Source organism: Boleophthalmus pectinirostris, unplaced genomic scaffold (assembly GCF_026225935.1).
Source record: "Boleophthalmus pectinirostris isolate CB_2022bp ecotype Guang Dong unplaced genomic scaffold, ASM2622593v1 HiC_scaffold_10, whole genome shotgun sequence".
Taxonomy (NCBI): Eukaryota; Metazoa; Chordata; class Actinopteri; order Gobiiformes; family Gobiidae; genus Boleophthalmus; species Boleophthalmus pectinirostris.
In genome coordinates, this window is record NW_026570971.1 from 17,894,730 (window position 1) to 17,919,408 (window position 24,679).

Consider the following 24,679-nt stretch of genomic DNA (forward strand, 5'->3'; position numbering starts at 1 on the left):
TGTAGCTGCTACAGTGGAACCATGGGAACTGGTTATATAGGCCTACGGGGCAGACATGGGGGTGTGTAAGCCCGCCACACACACTGCTCTCTGTAGACACACAGACCATTTAGTCACCTCACCTGTCGCACCATAACAAAGGCTCATACTACAGAAGTGTCTACTGCCTGATTTATCTTGCCCAGTCTTTGATTCTTGTGATGACACTGCTCAGCAATTAAAATGACAAAATAGAAACTTAAGTAAAACAGATTGAAGTTTTTGCCTTGTATATTGTGATAAAATTAAAGTTATTCAAAGTTATTTTACCAAAATGTATATTATGAAAGGATCTTTGTTTCATTTATTTGTACATATACATTTGTTACTATGGAATATTCCTCATAGTCATTTCTATTACAATTTTCTGTTGCTCTCGTCCAACAACCCAAATAAAACATTAAAATGTGAATATGGATTTTAAATAGCCTCATTTAGTTCAGAACATGGTTTATATTCATGTAACACATAACACACTCTTTTTATTAAGTGCACAGGAAGGATTTAATTGTTCCCATGTGAAACAAAACACACTGGAGTGATCTTTATTTTAGTGAGTAGGTGAAATAGTTATATTTGTAAAGTGTGTGTCTGTGAACACATTATTTAGTCAGTTCCCTTGCTAAAGCAGGAAGTAAATGGAAACCCCTACAGGGACCACCCCCAGCTAACCCCGCACAGACCCCGCTTGAGTGGTCTTGCATAAGCTGGCATAGGGCAGTACGGTGATTTGTGTGTGCTTTTAGTTCAAACGATTATGAAGGAAACATCAGTAATATCATGAGAATCTATCTACTGATGAGATGTACTCTCATCAGTCACCACTGGATTGTCATACCCTGAAAGAACAGGATTTCAAACGTTGATTGATGGAGATCATCAGTGCTAGGTGGTTTGTGTTCATTGGTAGTAATATTGACTTGCCACTGCGACCTGGTTGTCCTATTGAGGGTGCTCCACTGTGGGAACCAGGCTGTGCCTGGTGTATTGTAAGGAGTGGTCTCTAATGACCTCACAGAGATGAGAACCACCTTCAGTGGGACCCATCTGAACTGAGACCCTCCGTTTCCTCTTTCTGTTCCGTGCCAATGAGTGCACACTGCTCCGTCACTCGTGTGAGAACAGTTGCATCACAGCTCTCGCGGTTTCTTAGCCCCTGGCCCCTGTGTTTGTCAGTCAATTTGTGGGAACCCCGATGTTGGACAACAGCCTCTGTTCCCACCACTGGTCTGGTTAGAAAATAGACTTCTGTCCATGTACCAGGCACCCAAGCCAAACCATTCGGAGGCTGTTCCTTCTCACGGGTTCGAAGGGTCAGTGGCTGTAGAGGCCCTAATGATTTTGAGTGCAGGTGCCAAAGAAACAGGACAGGGTTTTATAACCATGAGAAATGAGAAAGCATTAATAATCCATTGTGTTAGAGGAATGAGTATTGTCTCTGCAAGTCCCCGAGTAGGTTGGAATAGTACAGGACCTGATTCTATGGATACTAAACAAATGGTATTGATGCTGTCTTCCACATGGTTTTATAACCTCAGGTGATACAGCTCATAGTTATCCTCAATGAATGTAAACAGCAACTGAACTGGAAGTGTGCTTGCTGTGCAGGAAACTACCCCAACACAACACTTCTCCCCACACTTCAAACACTCCTCCTATATATACAGTATATTTTTGTTTTTGCACATTGGATGCATCATATTACAATACACAGTCTTACTGCATACAGTTTCTGCGTCCTGCAGCTTACCAGTATTGTGAATGACAGCGGAGTGGGAACAAAAGAAAGATGAAAAAGCTGGCTAGTTCGGGTACAGCCATGACAAGGACGGAGCCAGATGGGAGCCTCTGTGCGGCACATGTGGATGAGAGCGCTGAGCCTCGCAGAGTGTGTGAAGACAGCTGGAACATTCCCCTGAGCCCAGTCTAATTGAAAGCTTATCATCTTTCCCTTTGTGCTTCCTGGGCACAGTGTGATCAACAAGGCCCAATGCAAAGCAGAGGAGCTTAGAAGCATCAGTTCAGGAGTTTAACGTTCACTACGGTGAGTGGCCTTTACGCGATTTAACAACAGAAGGCTGTGGGCGAGTGTGCGTGAGAGGAGGGCTTCTTGTGTAGTCGTGAAAATGCTTTGAGTGCCGAGTTAATTGAATACACTGTGTATCAAAGCTGCTAGTGTGTGTCCTAAGTCTTTGTTGTCCCGCCAGCACTGCCCCCATAGAAGGCCTAACATGGACAGACATGCACACTGTGGCGCTATTGAGATTTTCAGTAAGAGACTGAAAATGTGCAAGAACCACAGATTTTTACTAGGTATTTTTATGAAATATATAATACAACTGATAAAGAAAAAACATGCTCATGTACATTCTTTAAACAAACATCAGACCACCCCAGTCGCTCCTGAAGTGTTTAATCCTGTGGCTGGACTTCAAATAAGCCAAAGAGATGCCATCAAAGTTACATAAATTATCAACCACAGAGCTGGTAAAAATGTCAGTGACATTCCACACTGAATTATTTGTAACAAGTGACGACTTGAACATGTGAGCTGCCAGGTCTGTGGTGGTTCTAAGGCTCGGCTCTGGCACTCTCATAGAGGTAATAACCAAAAGGAATCATTACAGTCATAATTAGACTTGGTGCTAAGTTAAGATGGTAGCGACTAAGTGACTAAGACAATCAGAGACAGAACAAAGATTTATAATAGATTAGCTCATGTATTTGTCAGTTAAATGCGCACTATGAAACTTCTCTGTTGCAGGGGCTGCCACCTGCTTGTTGCCAGAGATGTTTTTCTTACCCTGGAGTGTTCCTCAGCATGGCATTAAACCTATTCAATTCATCTTAAAAATCATGCATTCTTGCTGTGAACGAAGACGCTTCTCTTCAAACCTGACCTTTAACTTGACTGTTTGCATGGCAACTGCTTTAGTTTACTGAGATAGATAAGTTTAATGCTATACAGTAGAACATTCCAGGCAAAGCTAACCATCAATCTCCATAGCATTTTTTTTATCCTGTGAAATAAATAAGTGATTTACTTTATATGAAACAGACAAAGCACTGGCATGATTTTTCTTTATTCAAATTATTGAAAATTACATAGTCTGCAAACATTACTTAAGCACTCAGGAGGCTTTAATGGCAAGGCATACATACATAAAAATCATAAATTAACAACCTTTTCTGTTGCACATGCTTTGAGTATGAAGACAATTAGAATGAGATGAAATATTTGTTTTGTTAGAAAAGTCGTTTTTGCCATTTTTTAAAACTTAATATGCACCATTCAACAGGTTTGTACATTTTGGCTTCTTGTATTGAAACATCAGTTGCAGTTTCTTTATACTCATTTAAACAGGCAGTTGTAAAGCTCTTTGGTTTCTTTGGAATAACCACACAATATTAGTATGGTTTCATTAGCTGCATGATTTTTACCCATAATAAATAAAGCATAGTTTGCAGTAAAAAAGCAACAGGAATGAAATTTTACAATAGGCAGAAGAATAATACAGGCAGTCTCCTTCAATTTGCATTTAATCTGCAGCTTAATTATAAATAGTAGAAAATAAATCTTTGGGCTCTCATAAGAATTTGGGATGCTATGAACAAAACCCAGTCCCTTAAATGGAGTGAAGAATTAATTGGCTACTAATCATCCAACTTATGTGAAAAAAGACTCTGGTGTTGGCAAAATAACAGCAAGCCCATGTACAATATAGGGCAATATATACTGTATGTGTAGGAGAATGAACCTCTGGCAGAGCAATGAGCCTGTGGCACTGGCGGCTAGTAAATTAGACTTGAGAAGACAGAATTAGGACCATAAAAGCTTCAAAGAACTCGCTGATGATTATGGAGAACAAAGGGACTTGGCAAGCTTTTTCTTTCACATAACTGCCCTTGGTGTTTGTAAGAAGACACCACTGTAATCCCACCTTCTCCGTCTATCCCTTCATCTACATGTCTTCCTGCAGGGATAGCTGTCTTCTAACTAAAGGCAAACAACCGTAGGACAAGGGAAATATCCACATAATCTAAATGTGTATGTTCATAGCATTGTTCTGATTTAAGGGCAGGAATGCTTACATTTGGCTTAATAATGATAGCCGTACTCAAATATACATACAAATAAAATAGTGCAAACAATGAGCATATGGCATAAACAGCACATCTATAAAAGTTTTTGAAAGATCAGACGTCATAATGTAATATAGCCCATTCAAAGAGAGTAGGTAATAGTGCATCAAAGCTGCAATGAAGGACAAATATTAATTATTTTTGCTTTTCATAATTTAGTTGAAATATATTACACAATTCCAAATTTGTGTTCAAGAAAGTGTGGTACAAACTTAATATAGAAAGAAAAATGACAGAAATCCCTAAATGTGTTGGTTATATGTATGTGAGCATTTCCACAAGGTCTGGCTCAAATAAATATTGAAAAGACATTTTCAAAATGTGAAAGTAATTACAAAAAAGGTAAACATAACCTTAGAACACACATTGGATCTGTACATTCGTTTAAAAACCTGCAAAAAATTTAATAGATTAGGAACAAAATATTTTACCAAGTAAACCAAATTTTAAATGGCTTCCAAGATGTCTCTGATGCAGCAGTTTCTTCTGTATTGTTTTGACTAACACAGATGTTTCATTTACTGAATAATAAATTAATTTTTCACAAAGGACTATGAGCAACAAAATCCTGACAAAACTGACACACATGGTATTTTGTTTCAAACAGAAATCGAAACGTAAAGGGACCTTTTGCTACAGCAGTACGGCCAGGCTGTGGAACGTTGTTGGAGTCAAACATCAGTCATGCCATGCTCGTCTCCTGTTTGGGAGGTAAGTCTTTTGATGTTTTAAATGATCATTTATATGGGTGCATCCAACATTTGTTCTTCCATTTATGGCTTTCTGAGGCTGTCCCTTACTTCACTTAGACTATATGGTCTTATGTTTTTTTGATAATGATAATGCATAGTGCATAGTTTACGTGGAAGTACCAAAGAAATCATTAGTTCAAAAAGTAAAATGCAGATAAAAAGTAAGTGCTGGTAAAATAAAAGGCAACCATGCAGCAATACTTTAGTCCTTCAGTGTTCAGTTTTGCTCAGCACCCTCATAGACATGAAACCCTGAAGCGTTCAGTCAGTATGGCCTCCAGACAGACTCGTCCAGGCGTCCCGAGGCACTCATGGCTGTGGGGGAGTTGCTGTGGCTGCCATCTGCTTCTACACCTTCACTCTGACTGGTCAGCCCTGGGTTCATCAGGCTGTTGGCCCCTCCAGCTCCTGCAGCCCCCGAGCAGGACAGCAGACGAGTGGGAGACCGTTCACCCCCAGTGTTTCCAGGTGCTACCATGGAGAACTGATAGGAGCCAGAGCCAGTACCGTAATACAGGTATGAGTTAGACTGGAAGTTTTGGGTCTGATTATTTGAGTATGGTGGTGGTAAGTAGGTGTGGTATCGAGAAGAGGCTGGCATGCTGAGGCCACCGATTCCCGTACTAGACGTGTTAGCGGAGTAGGGAAAAGCCCCTGGGTAATGCATGCGTGGATCTGAGAAGCGAGGGTCAGTCAGCGGTGACAATGATGGGAAGGTAGTCCTCTGTGGAAAGAGATCTGTAGTACCTGTGGGCAAAAACATGGACTTAGTAAATATTTACCAAACACTTAATTATAAGTACTGTATAATTAATATATAGTAGTAATAATAATGTTAGAGCTCTAAAATGGGGCAATGCGTGGTGCTGGCAAAAGGTTTTGAAACTATTATCCTAACTAATATCCATTCACTCCCAAATGTAGTTGAAGTACACTTGTGCCCATAGAGATTTGTCTCCTGCATTTTACCCATCCTTCAATGTTACTGGGCAACAACCTGTTAGAGGCATATTTCCAGCCCTCCCTTCCATGTCCTGTTCTTTCTGCTGTTGACAATATTAATACATAAAATCTACTGACAAAAGAGCACAACCACGAACAGAGGCATTGTTGTCTGAGGGTGCACTGTGTCACACCAACATCTTGTTGCTCACTGTTAATGATACTATGACAACAATGGCAGACAGTGATAGTCACAAGAGGACAGAGCACCATATATTGCATGCTTTTATTCATTTTTATTCAGCTAACAAACTGTGGCAAATGTTCCTGCTAGTCTGCTATAGTCAATTTAGATTTCACTCATTGCTTGTTGCATTGTAGACACTACATTGTAACACGTGTGATGAATCTTGATAGTCTGGTTATTTAAATTAGTTGTTCAACATTTACAAAGAAAGCTTATCTGAGTATTGGCTGTCATCTTCTTAAAATACTCCAACACCTGTGAACTCACTGTACAAGCCACAAAGGAAGTGCTTGTCATACCTGTTCTCACTGTGCACACACCTGCACCAGGACTGACAAGGCTCATGATTTTTTGTTTATCTGGATGTGGCTTTCTCAAGTCCAATATGCTCACATGACTATAAGTGTAAAATGTGGATTTGGATGCTAGAGAAAGGAGCTTGTATTTGTGAAATAGCAAGCACTTGCACGCCATAAGCCTGAGGGGGGAGCATGCCAAACTTGCGTGCCACAGTCTTGTTGAAATGTCTTTTCCCTATGTCTGGAGGACTGGGTCCATTTTCAGCTACCAAAGTCTGTTCTTTTGCAATTTCCATGACCCTGCTGCTTTTTCCTCTTGAGAACAGACTGCTGCAGCAGAATTCCCTCTTCTTTGGAGATGTGGGCGTTATGTGGTAGTGGGGGGCTGTTTCTTTTTCCAGAGTCGCCAGGCTCTAGGCTTCATATCTGATTTCACCTCAGGAAAATTCAATTCAGTCCCTGTATGATTTCAGAGCAGCTAAGTCAGATCTATATTTTCTATCTATCTACCCAAACATCTAGCATTTTCTCTGATTGCTGTCTGCATTTGCTAAATATAGATCTTTGGTTTAAGTTCAGAAGGGCAGGAGGCATTATGGGGCTACAGCTTGCCCACCCTGCTCATGATCATGATCCAGTTGGAGTTGTTGGAAACATGTTGGCTAAACTGGCCTGGCTTCTGTTTTCTGTCAGAGGAAACTGAACTAGACACTTATCACAACACTTTAATGGGCTTGTGCTATATCAAAGTCTTGGCTCTGTGCCAGCTGCCACCTAAAACTGTCAACAGTGCAGTAGCTCCCTCTGGAGGTTTGGGCTAAACAACTCCATAAAGTTAAAAAGCAAAGTTATGCAGGGTGCATTTTCTTCCTCCTAATCATCACATACTTCAGTGCAACCCCACCCCTTCACAAGCCCCACCATTGATGCTGTGGTAACAGTTATGCACTGTGCTTTTGGCACAGAGGGTCTTCCCTGTAGTAAAGACCTAAAACTACTATGGCTCTAACAACACATGATTTCTGTTAGCCGCATCCGAAATGCATAGAATAAATTGCCAAGACAAGAAATTGGTGATATCCAGAGAGCTGGAGGCTGGCATAACCTTTGGGATGTAAGTGTTATGTGTTACGTGCGAAGTTAAGTTGGGAATCATGATTTTATGAGAACATAGTGTACTTGTGTGTATCTCTGTGCATTTAATACAGTCTGTAACACAAAGGGTGGAGTCAACAAGTCCACTACTCCACAGTCAAGCGTGTAACCCATGTATGACTGGAGGTTTGCCTGATTTGTTTATGGGAGAAACTGATTTTGGTTGTTAACATAAGGCTGAGTTTGAGGCGGTCATGTCTGTGTGTGTAATAGAGTGCAGGTTATGTATGTGTATTGTGTTTGTTGGCTTGTGGTGAAGAGCAATGGTGAAATGCAAATCCTGCCTCTCACCTGTGAAATGTTTACTCAGGGTTGATGCAAACTGTGACGGACAGCGCCCAGTGAATGGTGTCTCAGGCAAATAAGTGGAAGGATTGAAAAGAGAGAGAAACCCTAAGCACAATCTTTATTGTATAAATCCATTTATAACTGACACATGTGTGATTAAAACGTGAGCACAAACAGTGCTAGCATTGCACAGTTTAGCAATGACTTGAAAAGGCACTGCAGCTGCATACAGCAGAGGTGCGGAGGGCAAATGAACACAAATGATGTGCAGGTGTTTATTTAGGAGCTAGGGCTTCAAGCCGGAGCATCATGTCACATGCAAATGATAATCACCTCTCCTGTGGCACTGTGGCCAACTGCTTCAAGGCCTCATCCATGTTGGTAGTTTATCATGAGCCTGCCTTTTGCATGCCCTCATTGTGACATGCAATATGGACTACAATGCTAAATGTTAAATGTAAAGCATGTTGAAAGTGTTTTATGTGCACTCTTTAAATGTGATTTTAATATGTATATTATACTATATAGCCTATAAAGCAAAATTAATTCCAAATCACTAAGAAATGAAGGAATGTGATATAGTGTAGTACAGTTAAAGAGAAGGAAGAAGGCAGGGTGGTGGCTGTCCAAGAATGTTCTGGATGCAGTGAAGTGCTTTGTGCCAAAGGAGAATTGACTCCAAGACTGGCCCAATAATTCGACACACCCTGCGTTAAGGATGCCTTTCCAGCATCTTTGTTCCTCATTACTTTGGCATTTATTGAAATAGTTAATATGTAGACACCTTTTTTGTAATGAAATTAAAGTACATTGGTAATATGAGGTAATATGTAGATACTTGTGTAAGAGGAGCAGCTAGACCATGTAGTCTAGATATGGTCTCCAGAAACTCTAAATTAAAACTAGAAATACTAGAAATAGCACATACATATTTAAAACAAAATATTTAAGCTTTAGACTGTTTAACTTTAACATCTTAGTTTTATATTCATTTATTGAACTTTTACTTTGAATATATACTTGCAGTGCTATAAAAATACATGACAAGGAATAAAATACACTGTGTCTCACCTGCCCAGGGTCTCAAGTCCTCTTCTACCTTACACGTCTTAAGAGCTGGAGTGTCCATTTGCTCTGGCCAAAGAGCAGCTGTAACACAGAACAGGATACTATCGTTCAGCAAAGTCTAATATATTTTATTATAGAATGTGTGCAATAATGCCTCAATTCTATATTTACGGTTTGTGCAGCCAAAACATAAAAACTCATTACAGATATGTCAAAATGGCATGGACATCTGGCAGACTGGGATTTTTTCTTTCTATAGTACTGGCTAACCTTTGCTGACTGAGCTGAGGAGAGATGAGGAGGGTTTTTCACACTTGTATGAGACCAGCCTTGGAAAAACATGCTCGGTGGCTACATGGCAGATATTTTGGATCTTTGGTACGAGACTTATAGGGTAAGCAGGCACCTGTGAAGCTTGGCTGTCCCAATGTGTCACGAAGCCAAACAGGGTCAAAGACACCACTGGCCCAACGCGTGGGAGCCTCTTCACACTGAACGGCCACAACACCACAGCATGTCTGTCTCTGACACAAGCTGTTTGCTCTCAGTCTGACACTTTTAACAGGGAACTTGTTGCATACTTTGCTTGTTAAGCTATGTATGAAAGAAAAATGAGCTCTATTACATATTGCTCTATTACTACTAAAGAAAATTTCACAATGCCAAATGTTGACACATAAATTACCTTACATAAGACATTGTTGCAAGTAGCTGGTATGATTTACTCAAGAAAATAAACACTTACAAACATTTTAATTGGCTAGCAGACAGCATTGATACGAGGAATAGATTACTTGGGTTAATAAGATGGCCAGCCTTCCAGGGCGGAGCAAAGGAAAGTGGGTGGAATGGATAAACGCACAGTGTCACTAATAAGCAGCTGTTTATGGAGCCAGTTGAGATTCTTACACAATTAAACAAATGTCCTGCTTTGAAGTGTATTTAGATGAAAGATGGTTGAGCCAAAATGGCGTCTGTCCTCGTGACTTTGGATCCGGCTGCGCCTCTGAGACATGTAATGCGCCTGCTGTAATGAAGCGTGTCATTGAGACATAGTGAATGCTGGCCCTTGTGCGGGCTTCCTGTTTCTCTTAGGCCCTAGGCGTCGCAATGAGGAGAGAATGTGAGAGAGAGAGAGAAGCAGAGCAACAGAAAGAGCAATGAGGAAAAGAGGAGAAAGAGAGTGTGTTGGAGAAGGAGGTACATGGCCTTGGCTCTGCTATGTGGGACATTTGATATGTCTTTTGAGCCCTCACTTATAACGGGAGCAAAAACAAACATATGGGCTGAAAAATCGTATGTTCTCGTGGAGAGTTTGTCCTCCCACCCTTTCCCCAGACTCAAAAGCGAGTGTTCATGGTGCACATGTAGTTTCTGTAATTGCTGAAATGTAAAACTCGTCTGAGTCTGATGTGAAATTATAACTTATACAAACAGTTAAGTCAAGTTAAAAAAAACAGCTTGCACTAACTTTTTTTTCTTGAGCTGACATCTAAAGATTTTTTTGAACTAAAACGGCAATGTTTTCAGTTTAAAATTTTCATCTCTTGATCACACACTTGTAACCTCAAATGAAACTTTTAACCACCAAAACAAATAAGTTTAATAGTACTAAATGACATATTTTGTAAATAGTGAAGTGCAGAGGTACAGCCTATATTGGCCTCCTTCTTGAGTTTGGCAGAAGCTTGCATGGAAGCAAACTAGCATGACCCACTACACCCAAAGCACACAGTGCAACTACCTGACGGTGGTCATTTCCTGAGCTGCTTATGCGCCTAATTGGCTGATCATGTCATCCTGGATGTGTGAATTTGTGTGAACTTCTCAGCTGCAGCAGTAGTAGTATGCCACCTCAAACCTGGGGGGCCGTGTGCTTGTTTATATGGAGTAAACAGTGTGGTCACTGTGGATGAGGCAGGAGGGGCTCAACTACTCAGGGCCGATCCTTCATCAAACAGACGTTTTCAGTACTATTCACAGGCCAAAATGAAACAAATTCAATCACGTACGTGACCAAAACAAAACAGAAATCTTAATAAAAAGCAATCCTAAAAATTGAAACTGATACAAATTGTACAGCTTAAGTGTGAAAGTAATGAAATAGATCATCTATATTTTAAATTATCAAATGCTGAGACAAATTCTGAGAGTATACTATTCTTCAGTGATGCAGAGAAACTACCACCCACAGTAGCACACAAGAGATTTGAGGAACCAGACTAACAGTTTAATACTTGATTGTATGAGTGTCAGATTTGCTTGGCTGCACTAGAATCACACATTCTGAGCTGTGTACACTCTCCCTCCACCCTCTCCCAGAATCATTTCACATGTCTAGCAGGCTTACCTGTGGCCACAGAGGAACAATAACAAGGACTGAATACAGCGTCTGCCAGAGTGCAGGGATCCTGTCACTGCATGCACTTTAATGAGCTCTTAATTACCCTGTCTGTCTGGGGCACAAGCAGAGACCTTGCAACACTAGCACAAAACAGTCTGCTGCAGTCTGTGTGTGTGCACATTTATAACCAGGCCAGTGTTGCAAGGCTGTCTGGAGATGCGTTCTGTTGACAACAAAAACCAGACAGTATTTCATATTTTTCCTAAGACCACAAAATGAAGCAAGGTCTTACGGGACATGACATAGTAATTTCTTATTTAGTTGTCATCAAAGGAAAATACCATATTGCATTCTATGCATACTGTATGTAACTTCAGTACATTCATATACAGTATTTAGTTACAATTACAATACAACTATTGCTGGGCAATCCTCAAACAAATAGGGGCCACCCTGGCCAGGATTAAAGTGTCTTCTAAATACAACACTGTCTAGAAGAGCTGCCAAAAGCAGACTTGTGTTCTGTTGATATGTAAACACCTTCTGTGTCTCTGTGTAGGATTTATTACAACAAGTCTATTTTTGTTTGAGCTTCCTCTCTAATGCTGTAATGTTGTTATGTGTCATTCCTAACCATCGTTCAGTCCAAGCTCAGGTACATAAAAAGATGTATACACTTGTCTGAGTTATTTAATTATTTCACTTGCCCTTTAGAAAGCTGTCATAATGATAATGGTTTGTGGTTTTTACAACCCTACCTTCTCTCTTCTCTTCTCTTTTATTTCTTTATAGACAGAAAGCCTCTTACTGGCTGTTGTAACATGAAGACTCAAGGCTTCAAAAGTACCCACCAATCTTAATGTGTTTTGTCTGTTAATTCTGTATACTCTGGATGTGTGCGTGTGTGTGCTTATTGCTCCATTGCAGACTTTGAAGCTTGTCAAGTCTATGACATTCTAATTCCTGTCCTAATCCTATGTGCGGCAGACGTGAGGAGTGCAAAAACACTGCGCTTCATCTTTGTCTGGAGTCTGGACCCAATCTGTGCACTGCTCCAGCCCTTTGTGTTCCCTCTGACACTGAAAGTCAAGACACACAAACAATTTCTGGCAAATGTATATGGTCATCCTTTTCTCTTTTGTTTTAAGACACTAGTGCAGACCAGTAGTATTTTAAAAATCAACAATCAGAAAGGACATGGAGGAGCAGAATAAAACCCAGTGTTCTGTGCAGTCAGCTGTTAGATATGGTCAAAATAATGACTCAGCTCAAACACAAGGCCAAACACTGGTGTGTAGCAGCTATAGAGTGCCACCCACATTCAGCCAGAGTCCCAAACAAGCCCTTCTGTACACAGCGACATGCTGATACAAAGGTGATGAGATTCATTAGCTCGCATGAGAACCAGGGAGTGGGCGGGAAAGGAGGGCACTGTGTGTTTAGTCTGCATGCTTCCAGACATGGCATCCTGTTAAAGAGGCTCTGACATATGACAGAGAGAGAACACTCACTCCAGCCCTCACCCACACAGCTGTCCACAGCTCCCATACACAGCCCTGAGTCTCACCCCCGCACATTTGATCGCTCTGACAGTGACGTGACTTCCAAGGTAACAGGTGGCTGCTACATTCCTGATGCCATAGTAGTGCAGCGTTCAAGACAGCTTTGGAACATAGGCCAACCTGGTTTGGCACTGCCTATTTGCACCTGGCCATACTGCCGACCTGCTGCACTTTTGTGGGCACCAGACAGACTCTTAACAAAGTAATTTGATTTGAAAAAACAAAACAAAACTGCATTTAGTATTGTTGTGGGTGAATTGTGCTCATTGGTAGTGATGTTTAGTGGAATTGACTCTCACCTTGTGGAGTGCTGAGATGACTTTGATGAATGGAGCGATTATTGTTCACAGAGCCTATCCTCATAGTCCGCTGGTAGCGCTCAATCTCGGACAGTCTGTCAGAGAATTGCATCTTCTGAGGGTCATCAATTTTCACTCGGTGTCCTGAAAAGACAGAAAATGCATTATAGGTAAATAAGATGACACCACAAGCAATGCAAAATGATGCTTTTATTTTCTAAAAATACAAAAATAGTATTAATAACAATCTTTTATTTTTAAACGTAAACTTATAGTAAATTAAGCAAGATAATTATTTCTTTCCTGGCTATGACAATTTACACACCCTCATAGACACCAACACACCCACGCAAAATGACATAAGTAAGAGGTTGACTTTCAGTCCCAGCCTCCAAACACAAAATATTATTAGAATGTTATGAGACCTTGAAATACATTAGCCAGACACTAACTGTTATTTGAGCTGCACCTGTTGCTGTGTTACAGCAATAACTTTGAATGAAGTACAAAATCTGTCGGCTTCATGTCTAAATGCATATAAATTATACTAGTGGCAAGTACGGCATAATTAACCAAAGACAACCGCATCATGGTCAAGCCTATGTAATTAGTGATTTCTATGCATTGTCCCATTCATGGAGGATACGTATGTAGTCATTATTACACATGCACACATACACATGCATGCACTCAAACACACCTTAAATGTCAGACAAGTCCGGATGAGGGCTATGCCTCTAATGGGAAGAAGAGATTTTAATGTAACTATCAATGCACCAAAACTGTGTGCAATCCAGCATGTATACATTCTGTGGTTTTCTCCCTGGCATCTCTGTAGAGTAGCCTAATGTGAAGTAATGGCTGTATTTGAATATTTTATCACTATATAAAGGGGGCAAGCCAGACGGACCAATATGGATTTTGCCCGTCCTTTCTCCTTACTGACCCATGGGCAATATATCTTCCCTCCGAGGCTGACCCATGGGTAAAGTTTCCTCTCGTTTACCGCTCTGTCCATTTGTTTGTGCCCACCACCTCCCTTACATCCTCTTTCTGAACTGTATAGAAACATCCAGCTACTAACCGCCCACCACATAGTGGTCGTGAGTGTCAAAAAAGTGCAAAATGATGCCCTATACTTAAAATATCTTACTTAACTCGAAAGGAGAGGTGCTCTATCATAACTTATCAGGCTGAGAAAAATTATACTTTCATGGAACTGATGATAATATAACTCTCTCTCAGGTATCACTCTGCAGCACAATGGAGTATTATAGTTAAATGTTTTTTGCCCTTCCTTTTAAACAAGATGGAATGAAGGCTAAAACTGTTCCTCAAATGGACTCTGTGCACCTTTGGTACAGGCTCCATTACCCACAGTGTATCTACTGTATGCCCCAGTCTAAAGCAGAGGCGGCTAGGGGAAGCAACCATCCAAATATAGCCCCTTCATGTACCCATGTGTAGTTATTAAGAGATTTACACCACCTCAAACATCTGAGGTCAAGGAAATGATACATCCCACTACACAGTAAAAAATGATAATTGGACAGTTTTCCTGTGGCCATTGGTGGTCTACAATTAACCTGAATGAAAGTGATCATTGAGCTGGCCACAAACACACACTTGAGTCTAGTTTTGATCCTAGGTCCAGCTCAAGTCTGGTTTTCTGTTCTGAGGTTTTGGGGCAAGTAGAGGCTTCATAAGAATGAGGCTCATTACCCAAAATCTGTTGTTGCTGTTCACACTAATATTTTACTTCTAAGCGGCTCTTTTGCTTTTATTTCTATTGTACACTGAAATGTAATTTTAAAATATGTTTTTAACCAAATCAAGGCTAGAGCCGTTCATTCCTTTTTGACATTTTGATTTAATAATGCTGTTGTCATTATACTAGTAAAAGGTCTTGCATGTGTTTTAAATGTCATATAGTCCAGATAACAATAAGCGTGATCAAAATACAATTATTTTAATAGCTGACTAGACATAATTATTCTGATTAATCGGCTTATCCTGTAATGTTAAACCTTGTGTTAATATTGTTTTTGGCCATTTGACCCCACACCCGCCACAGTGTTTCAGGTTTGACCACCAGCATTTGACTTGTACTGTAAGGATGGGGGGCCAGAAGGGTGCTGGCACTCAACACTAGCCCTCATTTCAGAGGGGTTTCTGTGGTCAGATGAATTTTTAATGGGTGAGGGTGCACTTAGGAGAGAATGCCCTGTTTTTCTCTCTATGATATCATAACCACAAGATAGAGTTGGGAGATGGGGCCAATGTGCACATGAGTCCTAAACACTAGCGCTCATGTGTAGAGCCAAAATGGATGCTAACGGCTGGTGATTTACAAGCCCCTTCCTAGTGCAGTGGTCACATCATTTCAAAGCATTAGGGCACTCTACGAAAAATACATAAAATGCTTAAAATGTCTTGAATTAACAATGCTCTCTGATGCTCTTGTTTGGGGAAAAATATAGATACATTACATTACCATTTTATTCTACTACTATTTTATAACAATGTTTTCTCTTGTTGGCTTCATAATGATTGGTATAATTGTAAGTGATTGTGAAAGTGTGAAATTGTAAAGCTGCCAAGGTCGTGAGTAGCCTCCCCTCTAGGCCTCCACAAAGCCCATATCAGCTCCAGCCAGAGTCTTTGTTTGTACAGTGAGGTGACAGCCAGGCCTTAAACATTGACAGCTGAATGAGCATAGCCTGTCTCTTTCCTGGTTTTGGCTTAGTTTCTCTCACCCTGCCTGCTTCAGTGTCTATGAAAGAAAGAAACATATGTTCACGTCCGAAGGGAGACACATTAAACACAAGCTCTTTTTAGTAAAGGGCTGGGCGCTTTTTCAGGAGCAAACTGAAACTCTATCTGGACGGCAAAGGGCAATACGTGCTTTGGCCCTAACCCAAGTCTGCACAGAATATATTTGAAGTGTAAATATTTGTATTCAATGTATAAATGGACTTGATAGGTCTCTGATAACAAACCTGAATTGATTTGAAGTACATGCATTGCATTGAAAACTATGTCAGGACTGTAGAGTGTTGTGTGGTTTAGAGTTGAAAAGAAAAATGCCTATCGTGACTTTAAAGCAACATGCCTCAAAAATCTTATTTTCTGATAACTTTTTTTCTAAAACTATAATGCAGTTGACAGTTGAACACATTCTACTGAAGGGCTGACTTGCAACAAGAAAACTTCCTTTGCTCTCAACCGACAAGGCGGACGTTTCAACATCTGTTGAGCTAAATCTACACCTGTCTTCCACTTCCTGCTCTTGAGCAGACCTCAAGCTCTCTGTCTCCCAACTCTGTGTATAACACTCTTTCCTTAAGTTTTCTTTTAGATTTAAAAGACACTAATGCACACATATTTTGTTAGATTTGGGTGTATCACAATGCAGTATCAATCACGGTGTGACAGGATACAAAACAGGAGCCATTCAGAGTTCTTCTTTTGAGGCTGACCCACAAGGATGTGGCTTTTACCCTTGGCTGAAGATTGTGGCTGCCATGTCTGGGTCTAAATGACTCTATGCTACCGCAAACTAACCTTGCACTACTTTACACTTAGAATTATATTACTTATAACTTTTATCTTTTGTTTATTGTGGGACTGAAAATTATAATGAAGCTGTTTAGGAGGCATACTTTGTTGTTTTTGGGCGAGGTCTACAAATATGACGTTCTGTTGTGGCTTGTCTGTTGAAAGACTGTCAGTGCCAGGAGCTTCACAGGCAGATGCACTGGTCTCTCTGGGGACATGAGGCAGTGTGAAAGTCCCCCTAGAAGGCCTAAAAACAAACCGGTCACAGCGGAAATTGCTACATGCAACAGTTTGAGCAGCCTTCCTTTTCTGATAAGGACATAAAGAGGAGCATGAGATGTGTATTTGACACAGCAGCAGTCACACAAGGGTACTTCTTCTATAGAAGGCAGGTTCAGGCATGTCGTTTTTTAAAGGGGTGCCAAATAAGGCCCAAAGCACCCATATTCTTTAACAACAGGAGGCCCGCAGCAGATTGATAGCAATCGTCTGTCTTTGTCCTTCTCTTCATTTGCTTTTATGTGCATGTAACTGTCTTCTCTTTTGAACTGGAGGTGTATTGTGGGTAACTGTGCACTGTTTTAAATCACCATGGCTCCATGCAGTTAAGTAGATCTCTCAGTTCTTGCTTTGGTTTTGTGTAACACAGAGTAACACATAGTATTTTATGGCATCTAACTTAAAGCCATACACTGGAGACTTGAAAACTGTACATTGTGATGTATATGACAATGAGTTTTGTATAGGTGCTTTTTTTCTGTGGAAATGATCCACTATTTGTTGTGAAGTACTAATCATAAAGCAAGTGCCATATAGGTTTGTGGGAAAGGAAACACTGCTGCTGTCACATAGAAACAAGAAATCTGTCAAACAACGTTGCTTCACACCTCACTGTGTGCTCAGTCGCTGTAATGTCCAACAAACAAGTGGTTGTTCCATAACACACCCTTGCATGACAATAGAAATTTCATATGCTTTTTATAAAATATGTGAATGTTTCACTGAGTTTTGGGCTACTAACATACTGTCAATGCTAAGGTCCTCTTCAGGGTGTTCTTGGAACATTTTAAAAGAGCTCATTTCTGTTTAACACTGAGGATTATAACTTTCCTCTGCACCTATTATTTTCTTGCTGTTTCTGACCATTTATGACTGAATAAATAAATGTCCCAAACCACAGGGTGGAACAGTTCATCATTTCCAGTAACCAGCAGGTGCCTTCTTTCTACTAACAGCCTCCCACACTATCCTCAGAGCCAGCACCTCAACATAGAAATGTGTTTATTGTCCTAAAGGAAATAGTCTTCCGCTCAGGGAACATTTCTAAATAGATTTCAGAACTTTTATTCAATTACAGCTGAAAGGTTGTAATGGCTGAATCCTGTATGGGTCAGTGTAAATATGAGCGACATACAGAGTGGGCATTTTTCTCCCCCTCTCAGGCAGGTAAACAGGAACCACACTTGGCCTGTAAGTTTGGAGAGTAGTGGCCAGTAAAAAGACGGACAGAAAGAGGAGAGGAACATGTTGCAACACAGCACTTCAGTAATTCAACGTAGCTTTTTTCTTTTCTTTTTTTCTTACTGAATTTCTTGTCTGCAAACCCCATGTGTAGACATGGTGTAATTTCACAGTTCTGTGGGATTGAACACTTTGGATACACCTCGATACGGCAAGCACCAGCGTGTATACAACACAGGGGCTAAATTTGTACCAGTGATGTGAATAATCAGCACTTTACTCTCTGAAGAAAGGTTCAAAAGCATAATGAGGATTACCAACAAAAGAAAATAGACTGAATGCTGCTGACAGACAGACAGACTGCATATCTGGCATAATACAGTCTTTATGATGCTTTCCTCCAGATCTAACATGATTTGCTTAATTTTTCTGCAGGGTAGTTTTAGCTTAAAGTCAAGCTTTGTTGTGGCACAACATTTTCTGAAAACACTCCAAACCTATTCCGCATTACTGGTGCATTCCTGGGCATTTATCAGTTGACCAATATTTGCTTTAAATCTAATCACTGGGGCCCAGTATGACGTGTCTGAAGTGACCCCAGGCACAAGCAGTGCCACAGTCTGCAAAAGTTACTGTTATGTCAGTTATAAAATCATAAAAATCACCCTTTATCAGGCACAATCTGTCTGTGGATGGTTTTGAGGCAAGCTATATCTTGCAACCAAATGATAAATTACATGGTCATGAGTTGGTTTGTTGGGACTAGCCACTAGTATTGCATTTGTAAGCCTGGAATACTGTGTATCTTGTTTATAGTGAGACATGCAGACAGGAAAGCACCCAGCATAAGACATGGTTTTCCCCACCCCTGGCACTTCTACACCTGTAGGACTTTCTTTCAAAGACACCCAGCTCCTTTTTCAGACATCAAAGTTACCTTTGAGAGAGCCATTCACGCTGAGGGTAAGCCTTTCATGTGATTTGTAGATCATGGGCGTGGCTCATGGAGCAACTTAAAAAGATGGATGCACCTGGCAGGTGCATGAGCACACGCAAATCTGTATGCAGCAACATCATGCTCTTTTTGTTTTGAGAGACGGCAATATCACAAGGAAAATAAAACAGCAAATGTCATTGTTTGTCTATTTGCATACTTTGTACAGTCTGTGTGTCAAATGCAAATAGAATCAACCCGCCGCCATCTCCCACTGTACCTCTGCCACAGAGACTCCCTGCACTGGCCATTCTCCTCCTGAGCCTCATGAACACACCTGGACGAATAAATAGAAGCAACAAAACACTACAGCACTAGTCTCATTTCAGTAGTGCTTGAGTCACATGGCTTCTATCTTAAACAGAAAGATAGATTTTCTCTAAATATGTAGTTTTTTAATGCTTACTGTACTGTATGACCAGTAGTTGTAGGAGGGCTTGTGTGATGTATTGTACAAAAATCTAATCAGCATTGAACCTACAAAAGGAACAGAGAGCTGTCTGTGTTTACATCCACTTGAATTAAGATCAAGTTTAAATATGTGCACCCATACATATTCATATGAGTTTCTGCCTTTCAGTCAGATGCATTTTGCAAAGCTATGTGTGCTTTGGTATACTGCTGCAGGCGGGATCTGTGGAAGTCCTGTCCATCAGGTTCTGCTGACTGAATCAGTAAACATTAATAAATCTCCTCCCCTTCAGTGCTAGTTCTCGCCACTGCACGACTAGCAGCCATGCAAATGCTCGTCCTACACAAAACAGCCAGTAAATTTAGTGAGTGTTTGCCAACATGCACACGGGTGAGTGCACAGTGACTATAAAAAGAAAAATATTAAAAGTGACTTATGTCTCTAAGATGCATAAAAACTGCTGCTGACCCAAAACAATACAGCAAGTGTTGTTATATATAATCTACGTATTCATTTATTTAGTTTTGTTAATCTTTGGAATATGCTAATTATGTTAAATTAAATATTAGGATTTTTGGTGACTAAAGACATTTGTATAGACATAGCTTGTGCCTCAGTTAACTTATATTATTATAATGGACATAAAAACTACTATAAGTACAGAGAAGTACTACACATTATTAAATTGACCATTATTAAATTGGCCACGTGATTAAATTGGCCATTCACTTCTAAAACTCCAGTTTACTTACTTGCATGTATTTTCATTCTATATAAATCTGTATAATTCTTATACAAAAATTAGCCAAGTAATAAAAAATAAAAAAGACACCACTGACTGTTTAATCGACCGCAGTGTCAAGTATGTTGGTAAATCACTTCACAGCTCCCGAGCTGAATGCACTTCTAAATTTTACATGGTCTATATTAAACAGTGTCACTTTATAGAAAGGCAGCTTCAGTGTAAAAGTAGAACGACCAGTGTGACGTCCAACTGAAGTTGTTACATGTTGACAGAGAGGAGACATCCTTTTAAACAGAGACCCAAGCAGGGCTGCAGACTAAACTTAACTACACAATAATACTCTGTATTGTGATGAGTGCTTTTGCTGTTCCTCCATAATTCTGAAACAGTCTTGTTTCAGTCTGCTGTAACCGTCAGCCACTGCCACTAGAGCCACTCTCGACTGTCATCTGTTTTGACTAGGCTGAATCTACTCTGCCCTGAAAATCACCAACAGCATGAGTCTAAACCACAAATTTCCAGCTGCTGACACCTTAGACCTGTATCTTGAATCTCCTAACAAGATCGTTATGATATCTACAGCCTAAAGCTTGTATTTCTCACCCTGAGCTCACAAAACTGTGGACATACAACACCACCCTTGAACAACTGACTCATTTGAGCAACCTACTTTTTCAGAGACCAAACCACATGTATACAGCTATAGCTGCAACTGATTGACTCTTCCCACAATTTATGCACAACACCTGGCTGCCCAGTAGCACTATCCTTATTCTGCCTGTGTTAAATCAAGGAGCCACTTATGTGGTCAACCAGGTAGCAGTCTCTGAAGCCCCGCAGAAGGCACTGGAGGTGCTGAGGGGTGAGGAGGCCCAGACACCTGCGGCTTGGAAGCTCACTCAGCAGCTCTTAGCGGTCTGCCCTAATATGCTTTACAGTTTCCTCTGACTGGCCCTATCCTTTACCATGCACACAGTCACACACACCCGCTGTGAGCTCTGCAGACACTGCCCTGAGGCTTACCATAACCACTGCAAAATTTAACCAATCCCTAATTCTGATTGCAACCTCAAAAACCAAATCTCATGGAAACCACTCCTCATAGTATCCCACTTAATTAATGTAAGAAGATAATTAAGAAACCATTTTCAGTCATTTAGGATACACACGATTGTATAGTTATCCTAGTGCTATTCTAGTTTATATTTTACTTCATAAAATGCCTTAATAATACAAATAATAATAATTTAAAAAAAAAAAAAAAAAAAATATTATGCGTATCTCTACTCACTGCGCGGCTCACGAGGTCCATCCACGGTTACTTTAATGGCGCGGTGGTACGTGGCCACTTGAGGCGGTCCAGTGAACACAGTGATGGTCAGGGTAAAGCTCTTTCCTGCGCACATCAAATGTCCGTCATTTAAACAGCATTTTATTATGTTAACCTATTTGAAAACATACGTTCTTTCTCTGTTGTTCCTCAGTTGTTGAGACGTACATATTACATATTTGGTCATGTTTACGGTTTGAAAAGGCTTCTTGATGTCGATAAGATTAGGCCTAGGCTTATTATTCATGTCTTCTAGTAGGGCTCGTTTGCGCGTGGAGCTCATGAAGAAAGGAATCAGCACACTTAATTGGAGGGATGAAAAATTCTTTGATAGTGTAGGGTTCACGCAGTTTCTTTTTATTTTTCATTTCATGTCATGCGACTCACGCCCACACTTTGATGAAGAAAATTGTAGGCCACCTATGCACTTGCCGTGATCACTTGACTAACACATGGTTAGGTTATAGACAATATTTCTTATAAATACCCATCATGATTTATTACGTTTATTCTATAGGTAGATGACACAGCTGAAGGCCTCTCTCAACAGAAAACTGAAATCCGTCCAATCGCTGGTGGGTTTTGATAAAAAGCCTCTGGGCGTAGATTGTGAGTTGTTCCTCAGACCTTTCCACGTGGATACTTATTTCTCTCCTTCGGATTAAGAAAATTACCAGTCACATCGAAAGTGTTCAGCATGACGCAGGCCAGATGTTGTGCGTGATACCCGTGAACGTCAGTTGGCAGTTTGTGGGCAAATGAGCTCCACACATAAACGAGTTCACATTAGCACCGCGAATATTTCTCATTTAGGCTAACGATTAGGTTAGATTTAGATTATTTTGTTTGTTGGTTTGTTTGTTTTTTTCAGAGAAGTAAATTATGAAATAGGTCTTCTTTGTTTCACACTGGAATTTAGGCACAGTGTAATTTTGTTAAACTGTGTAAAAGCTGCTGTTAATCCCTTAAATTCAAATGTAACCCAGTAATTACACTATACACCTAAATGCAAATGAAATCTCACGATAATAATTTCTAAGATATTATTAATAAAGATTGCGCTCACCCCGGCCGCTCCTCCCCACAAAACGCAAGTCATTGAAGCGGGCCACTTGGTTCTTCATCACGGCGGAGGCATTCCTCAGCTCAGCAGAGTAGTTTTCGTCGTTCCCGGCCATCACGGTGACCAGCGTCCCATCGGGCACGTCACCGAGAGCCACAACCTGCGCGCGGACAGATAGCGGCCCGGTTATTCTAGGTCACCAAAGCAAATGTGCATATAGTGTGAGAAACAATCGCATCCTGTTTCCAGGAGTTGAAAATGGTACCATTATTGAGCAAAAAGCTTGAATATTCACCATGCACAAGAATACTGACATCTGTAATAATTGCATTTTATATTATATATATATATATATATATATATATATATATATATATATATATATATATATATATATATATATATATATATATATATATATATATAAGTTAGGCAAACATAATATGCATTCTAGCGGCAACTATAATATGCCTTCTGTTGAAGCCTATCCACGTTAATATTACACAAATATAATTTTCAAAATTGTCAGCTGCACACACACTTGGGCCACTATAGGCCCACATCACTTAGCTATAATCCAAAATTTTTTGTTGTCATTTTTTCCCCTTACACAGCCTATTTTGTGAATTATTAATTATTATTTAGATGCAGCTGTAAAAATCCAGTTCCAAGTTTGTCTTCTCAAAAAGTTGCGCTCATTCATTAGGCTGTCATTACTCGTATTTTTTATATTGTCTTATGAACTTGATGGTTTATCAATAACGTTTTTGTTTGTCAAAAGTCTCTTACCTTGAACGCCACTGGAAGAGTTTTGTTGCACCTCCAGTGAGATGGTAGTACGGAGCAGAGGAAGTTGGGGCTGTCAGTTCGGACGAGTTCTCCGGCGTGGTCAGCTAGGACGTCCACCACGTTCCTGGTGTCCGGTCTAGACCTCAGCGACCCCGGGGTGGCCATGGTCCCGTTTCCGTCTCCAATCTTACTGCAGGGAAAGGACGTGGAGGGCGGCGTGAACCGTCTGGTGGTGGGCGGCTCTACGGGAATATGCATCACAACAGCTGGGGTCAGCGCCACCTGACTGGGCTTCTGTCACAAGTTCGGCACTCTTAAATGCTTGTTGTGTCTCCAGGGACCGGTAGTCTCAGGAGTCCACACTAGTGATAAAAGAAAAGCGACTCTCACTGCCTCAACTACAAGTGTGCTCTCCGTGCGCACAGGACACAGTCAGACATAAACTGTCTGGAGCGCATCAAAGTTGCTGCAAGTTCAACAAAATGAAATCGATGTATGCGACAGTCACTGGCTGTATTTTGAGAAGTAGTCAGACTCGGAATAATCCAGCAATGTGAAAAAATGTAACGCTCCGGGTAGCCTATCTTTTCGCTTTTTGGCCAACTTAAACAAATATGTGTTATCTTTCTATCTCGCATGAATTGTCCAGGCGAAGTTGCGTGTCCGCGCGCAAAAGTTGTTGTGTTTGTTCAGCTTGTGCTATTGCGCCGCTCCGAACCGCGCTTGTTGAAGTTATCCTACGCGTGGACGGAGAGAAGGCTGCGAGCTGTACGAGCAGAGTGCCGCGGTATTATTTTACCCGAGTCATTTTAGTGTTTGGTGGTTGGGAGTGCAGAGATGATTTCCACCAATGATTCTGCTGGGCTGGGCTTCCACTAGACCAATCACATTACCCGCTCTCCTCCTTGAACCCGAGGCTGTCGACCTGCTTGTTGATCTAAAACTTTATTTTATTAAATACCATAAAAAAATAATAGAACCATTTGCATGGAGCCTACATTAATGAGGCTATCCTGAGACGCTGTAGCCTATTATATGTTTAAATTAAGGCTACATTTTCAAATTAAACCGATCAAAATTATGCATTAAATTCACGTATATGAGTATTAAATTGAGCTGCATGGCACATTTTTATAACTGTTTATAATGTGTGCAGACGATTGGCGCAGAAATCCGGGGTGTTGTGATG

The 24,679-nt window shown here is 40.6% G+C and overlaps 1 protein-coding gene across 1 annotated transcript; it reads right to left on the reverse strand.

Moving 5' to 3' along the window:
• Nucleotides 1-3,106: 3,106 nt before the first annotated feature.
• Nucleotides 3,107-24,285, reverse strand: runx3 (RUNX family transcription factor 3). Its single transcript, XM_020919286.2, has 6 exons — nt 23,491-24,285; nt 22,705-22,861; nt 21,600-21,704; nt 13,139-13,282; nt 8,937-9,014; nt 3,107-5,681 (listed from the first exon to the last, which is right to left on the reverse strand). The coding sequence occupies exons 1-6, from the start codon at nt 23,746-23,748 to the stop codon at nt 5,200-5,202; spliced, it is 1,224 nt and encodes a 407-aa protein (XP_020774945.2). The 5' UTR covers nt 23,749-24,285; the 3' UTR covers nt 3,107-5,199.
• Nucleotides 24,286-24,679: the final 394 nt, after the last annotated feature.